This window comes from Lolium perenne, chromosome 4 (assembly GCF_019359855.2).
Source record: "Lolium perenne isolate Kyuss_39 chromosome 4, Kyuss_2.0, whole genome shotgun sequence".
NCBI lineage: Eukaryota > Viridiplantae > Streptophyta > Magnoliopsida > Poales > Poaceae > Lolium > Lolium perenne.
Genome location: NC_067247.2, coordinates 34,602,126 through 34,608,866, shown reverse-complemented (window position 1 = coordinate 34,608,866; position 6,741 = coordinate 34,602,126). Strand labels below are relative to the sequence as shown.

Below are 6,741 nucleotides of genomic sequence, written 5' to 3'. Positions count from 1 at the left end.
CAGCGGCAGAGCACGTGATCTCTGCCTGAGGATCGACATGAGAGGCTATCGTTGAATGTACTGAGCAGACTCGCTCTCCCCTTCTTTCCTCTTAGATCTCCTCTTCCGCACAAACTCTTCCAAAGTGTAATCGAATTCGAGACTATGATCCAGATACCTGTGCGAGACGCGAGGTCCGCGATCTAGTACGTAGCAGAAATGTTCTTATATCGATATAATCAAAGAAATGACAGCACGTAGTTGGCCGGGTAAAAGTTTGTCTATAGCTGGGAACCCACATCTCTGATTAATGTCAAGCTTACACTTTCGTTGGCTTTCAGATTCAGTAGTAAATCTACTAAAGATGTCAGGACAGACAAGTGTTTTTTTTTAAAAATAAATGCTCTTCTTAAACCAGTGGAAATCGTCCAATTTAGCCTCAGTCGCCAACAACCCTGGGAGGTGTTGTCTCTGAAGAATTCATAAGATGAGATGTCAACTGGGTATATCCTGAGGGTGTCCTTTCAGCGCTCCACAGTAGAGCAGGTCAGAGTCAGACAGCTCTTTCTGCACTCCCCGGACCCGGTAGCCAAGCCACTGGTCTATCCTCTTGGACTAAGACCACAGAAAAACTAGCAGATTAGTCACCACTCACTACATCAGGAACATCGTAACATATTAACAGGAAAAAAACAGGCTACTGAAGGAACAATGCACAGGTCAGTTAGTCATTTCAACTGATGCTGAAGGGCTAAAATAGCTGTGTGATTATCCATGTCACCAGTTTGATTAGATAATAGGAGGTTTGCATTTTCACTGAACTTGGGACGGAGCCCATCATATAAAGTATCTCAAAAGGGGCTTGCGGCCCTGAAGCCCTTCCAGAGTCTCAATCTAGACAACCCAAACACCATCAAATGGTCGGCATTGGAAGCTTACATGCATCCAAAAGTGGCATTACACTACACATTCTACACTAATAGACAACACTACTAATGACCAAACAGACACGAAGTAACTGTCCAGAAATTTAACAACGGAAAATAAAATTTCAGTAAAGAAAACTATCAGGTGCAAACTCCCATACTGAGACTAGAGAAGAATGTGCTTTTTGTCTGAAGCCATCTAAAGATATCCACTCAAATAATCAAGTACACAGCATCATTAAACAAGTGTGTGCTGAGCATTACGTTGATTTTGCGCTGCCGCTTAGAACAAGGTATGGCGTCTTGCTGCGAGCTTGAGCCTCTCTCATCTTTTCCGCGGACATTAAAGGTGTGTCGGAGGATTTCATCCGCTTGGTTTTCAGCTCATCCTGGTACTTCCTCTGCCGTTTTTCCTGCTTCGTTTTGCCCGGGCCCTTGCCGTGGAATTTGTGCGAAAGCTCCCGAAACGCCTCCTTCATTGTCATCTGACGAAACAAACAGTAGTCAGTTACATCTATTCCAGATGACAAAGAAATGCAGGAAAACCTGGAATGATCCATAATTATCATGTTGAGGAAGAATAGGTGGTATTTGAAAGCTAATCATACAGCAGTTCATCATGTATACTTCATTGTTCCTACTATTATACTCTGTAGTGGATGGGTAGGGCAGGGGTTTACTACTTACCACTCGACCAAACTCATCAGTTCTTTCTATGCGAATCTCTTTTGGTCCATCCTTGATACTACCAACAGGCTTGCTCTTCTTCTGGTCAGGGGTTTTATCACCACCCTCATTAAGCGTCCCCCTGTCCTGAAGAAGCCTCAAAGCACCAGCCAAACCCTTGCCAACTGCAGCCTCACGTAGAACATCATCCGGTTTGACTACTCCCTCCTCTCCTCCATCCTTCTTTACATGCTCTCCAACGACAGCTGTCTCTTTGATCACCGCCAACTTGCTCACGTCATCCTTTGCTAGTGCACCTTTCGACGCGGCATCTCCATCTGAAACCGTAAACACATCTCGACCCTCAAGCTTGCGTGTCGCTGCACAAAGATTACTGAACTTCAATATCAATTGATATGTCAGTTAGCTCCAATTCAGCCGGAAAATACTTCAAAAAGCAGGTTACCTCCATTCAGTTGCATGCCCAGCACGAACTCTTCCATCTCCGTGATAACGATCCGCGCATCTCCTTGGCCCTTGTTTGCCATACCTTCCCTGAAAACAAGTGTTGTAGTTTTTGTGACGAGGAAATTAGTGCTACTTTAGGGCAATAGACACCAAAATCAATGCGTCAATGCAATTTGATGGCGCCAACTGATCCTCTAAATAAAATCATCAAAGAGCAAAACAAACAACAGGTAGAAGGAATCGGGCTAGGGTTTGCTTACCAACAGGAGGGATCGCGTCGCAGGTTCGGAAAAAGAGGATCGCGATCACGCCCGGGGGATGCAGGGGAGGGGAAATTATACGGGCGGAGGCGGCGACCCGCGCTATCTCTGGCCCCGACGAAGAGGATTTGTTCGGAGCTCCGGCGAAGAAGGCTCGACACCTTTTTTTCTGAGACGAAATCAAATCACGGGTGAAAAGGTCGGTTTAAGTTCATATCCGAACCGACTGATCCGCCCAAGAGGCGGTCGAGTGGGCTGGTCGTGCGTCACAACAATATTAGCTGTTGACCCAACCAGGCCCGGTCTAGTCCAATCCAGCAGCGAATGCTCAAAGAAAATCCACATCACGGTACGTGCAAAACCTCCCTTTTTGCTACAGTAAAAGAAATGTAAAAATCCCCTACAAGAACTCTACTTGTAAAAAATATTCTATTCAGAAAATTTTCATTTTTTTCAATGAAGAAAGTTGTTTGAGATGCACGCCCTCTCGACGGCCATCCCATTTTCAATATCGAGCTCATTTGTTTTTTATTCTTAATTATAATCTGTAAAGATAATTGATTAAAAGTATCAAACTAGCTTTTATAAGGACTTTCTCTAACTTGGTGTTGTATTGTTGTTCGCAACCCTCCACATAACTTGTCATCATGGAGCAGTGCGGATCTAGGATGATAGAACTAGGGGTGCCACATTTTACATGAACCACATAACTTCAATATATGGGTTCAAAATTTGTGATCTATCGATAATATATTTAGTCTAAATATCACCCTAAATCTAGAAAATAGTCCCAAAGTATGTTTTAAATTATTAGAATAAGCTATTTTGAATATTTGGACAATTTTCATAGGGCTTAAGTCGCGAGAGGCAGAAACAACTTCATTTTTTTTTTGAACTGGGTGAGCTTTATTGATTAGGTAATAACGGTTTTACAATCACGCAAAAAGGAGTCCAACACGCAGGGAGGAACTGCCTCATGCATTACACCACACTCACGCTTACCTAATTGCGCTAGATTATGCGCCACCTTATTACTCACCCTAGGAACCTTTCAAATCTTAATCTGAGGTATCATGCCCATCAAAGTGCGAGCCTCCAACAAAAGAAACCAGTTTGCAGATCGGTCATCCTCCTTGGCGCCTAAGACAGAAACAAGACTAGCACAGTCAGTTTCAAGAACTCCTGGACATCCTGGATGCGCGGCCAAATAGAGAATTCCTTCAAGACAAGCAAGAATTTCAGCCTCCTCCGCGCTTGCACATGGTGGGAGAGTTTTCCATGCAGAAAAGACTATCCACCCCAACGAGTCCCTCACGACCATGCCAGCACCTCCTGCACTATGAGCATCGTTCCAGCCTGCATCTACATTGATCTTGATCCATCCACTATCCGGGGCTTGCCATTCAGATGGTGCCTCAGTCACCTGGTCAGATGTGGCTGCCTTGATAGGCACCATAACTGCTTTTCCTTTGTGGTCAGGTTTGGCCGATCCCGGTTGGAATGAATGGAGATAGTTCTGTAGAAACGATTTCGAAGCCTCTATAGAAGCTTTTCCATCCCCATGAACGACATTGTTTCGATGGTGCCAAATGCGCCAGAACAAGAAGAGCAACTTGACTCGCATATCCTTATTAGCAGCGTTAAGAAGCATCAGGAACCAGTCTTGGCCAGTGTAGCGGAAGTCCTCCTCTTTGGGCAGCGTCCAGACTTGGCGCATGCTATCACGCAGGGCACGAGCAAGGGTACACCGCACCATGGCATGGTGCGCGTCTTCTGTGTGAGCTCCGCAAATTTGGCAGATTGGTAGGATCTTAGGTATGCGCCGGTGTAGACTGTCTGCGACCGCAAGCGAATCAGTGGCCAAACGCCAGGCAAAAATCCGCACCTTCTGTGGGACTGGTGTCTTCCAAACCAGGTTCCAGATGCTCCGCTCTCCCCCGGCCTCATGGCTGCTCTGCCCTCTGCTGAGAGCCTGTGACTTCGGTTGCATGCCCAGCTTGTATGCGCTCCTGACCGAAAAGACACCAGAGCTCTCGAAGTGCCATGCTACAAAGTCTTCTGATCGCCGATGCGGTAATTTGATTTGGAGAATGGCCTCACCATCATGAGGGAAGCAGTATTGCCGAATGGTAGCCTCATCCCATGTATGTGTCGCTGGATCAATGAGTTGTGACACCCATTTGAGCCTGCACCTCTCCTTCATACCTGAAAGTTTCAGATTGTCTGCTCGTGGAAGCCAGTTGTCACGCCATATTTTAACCATGGAGCCAGACCCGACACGCCATATGGCTCCTTGCTTGAGAAGCTCGAGCCCATGCATCACCCCCTTCCAGGTTGCCGATACGTCCTGGATAAAAGCTGTGTCGAGCAAGTGGCCAGAAGGATAGTACTTGGCCTTGAGAAGGCGTGCACAGGGGCTATCAGGGAACTGCAGGAGCCTCCACGCCTGCCGCGCAAGAAGCGCTTGATTGTAAACCCTGAAGTCCCGAAAGCCCATTCCGCCATTCAGTTTTGGTTGTGTCAGTTTATCCCAGGAGAGCCAATGCATGCGTCGCCGATCGTGTTCGTCTCCCCAATGGAAGTTCCGAATTAGCTGATTTAGTTCCTCCACAAGACCAGCAGGAAACTGAAAGACACTCATGGCATAGACGGGTAGAGCTTGTAGGATTGCTTTTATCAACACCTCTTTACCTCCACTGGACAGGTACTTCTCAACCCAGTCACTTAGTCGCTTCTGAAAACGTTCCTTCAAGGTTTTGAATTTGCCCTTCCTCATTTGACCCTCTGGCACAGGAAGTCCAAGATACTTCTCATCAAAACTTTCTGTCTCATATTGCAGGATTTGCTTGATTTCCGCTTGCGCTTGCTCTTCCACCCTACGCCCGTACATGATCGAACATTTCCCCAGGCTGACAAGCTGGCCTGTACCCTTCTCATATTTATTCAGGATGCTTTTAACAACAGATGCCTGCTGCACCGACCCCTGGAAGAACAACAAGCTGTCGTCAGCAAATAAAAGATGAGACATGCCGGGAGCGCGCCTGCAGATCATAAGCTCCTTCAGGTTGCCATCCTCAACTTCTTTCTGGATTAACCTAGACAGACCATCTGCCACTAGGAGAAACAAATATGGTGAAAGCGGATCGCCTTGGCGTAGCCCGCGTGTAGGCGTGAAGGTGTCCAACACATGTCCATTGAGACGAACGGAATATCGAACGGTGGTGACACACTGCATAATCCACCGCACCCATGTGCTATGAAAGCCCAATTTCGTCATTACACCTTCGAGATAGCGCCAATCCACGCGGTCATAAGCCTTAGCCAAATCCAGTTTATAAGCACAAAACTTAGACCGATCTGCGGAATTACTCTGTATCGCATGAAAGCATTCGAATGCCATCAAGGCATTGTCTGTTATCAACCTGCCTGGAATGAAAGCTGACTGCATGGGAGAGATAATGTCGTGCAGGAGTGGCCGAAGGCGATTAACCATGCATTTAGAGATGATCTTAAAAACAACATTGCATAAGCTGATGGGCCTGAAATCCTTCAGCTCTTCCGGATTATTCTTCTTCGGAATGAGAATTATGGCTGTATCATTCACCACCTCAGGCATTTCCCCAGAACTAAAGAACGCCTGCACCGCCTTGATGATATCCTCCTTGAGCAAATCCCAGTTCCGTTGGAGAAACCTCGCCGGGAAACCATCCGGGCCTGGTGCCTTAAGAGGACCGATTTGAAATAAGGCATCGCTGATCTCCTTCTCAGAGAATGGTGCACACAGAGTTTGGTTCATGTCATCATCCACTCTCGGCGAGAAAAGGTGTAGCAAATCAGCAGGTAGCACATCATCATCCTTTGTGTATAAGTTGGCAAAGAAAGACGTAGCCATCTCTCCAATTTCCTCTTCATTTTCTGCCCAGGAGCCATCTGGCCGTTTTAGCTTCAGTATTTTGTTCTTCTTCCTCCGCCAAGTAGCCTTCCGGTGAAAGTATCTCGTATTCCGGTCCCCCTCCCGAAGCCACGCGACACGCGATCGCTGCATCCACATAAGTTCTTCACGGTACAGCAATTCATCCATCTCACACATGAGTTGTTTCCGTGCAGCGATACTGTCATCATCTGTCAGTGACAAGAGTTCCTCTAGCCTTTTGCGTTTCTTCTCAATTTCCTTAGAAACAGGCTTAAAATGCTTCTTCTTCCAATCATAGAGTGAGCCCATAATGGTATGGAAAGAGGAGCATATATCACCCAAGTCATGCACACCAACGCGCCGAGACCAGGCGTCCTCAACTGTAGCAGCCAGAGATGGTTCACGCTCCCACATGACCTCGTATCGCCGAATTTGGTGATGTCTACGCACCTCACGCACAGGCAACATGGCAACTAGGAGAGGACAGTGGTCAGAGCGGGAGGAGACAAGATGGTGTACTTTAGCGTCG

The 6,741-nt window shown here is 46.9% G+C and overlaps 1 protein-coding gene across 1 annotated transcript; it reads right to left on the bottom strand.

The window, feature by feature from the left end:
- Nucleotides 1-280: 280 nt before the first annotated feature.
- Nucleotides 281-2,483, bottom strand: LOC127319638 (SART-1 family protein DOT2). The gene is made up of 5 exons (XM_051349608.2): nt 2,300-2,483; nt 2,038-2,126; nt 1,593-1,951; nt 1,170-1,390; nt 281-594 (listed from the first exon to the last, which is right to left on the bottom strand). Exons 2-5 carry the CDS (start codon nt 2,117-2,119, stop codon nt 582-584), a joined length of 675 nt encoding a protein of 224 aa, XP_051205568.1. The 5' UTR covers nt 2,120-2,126; nt 2,300-2,483; the 3' UTR covers nt 281-581.
- Nucleotides 2,484-6,741: the final 4,258 nt, after the last annotated feature.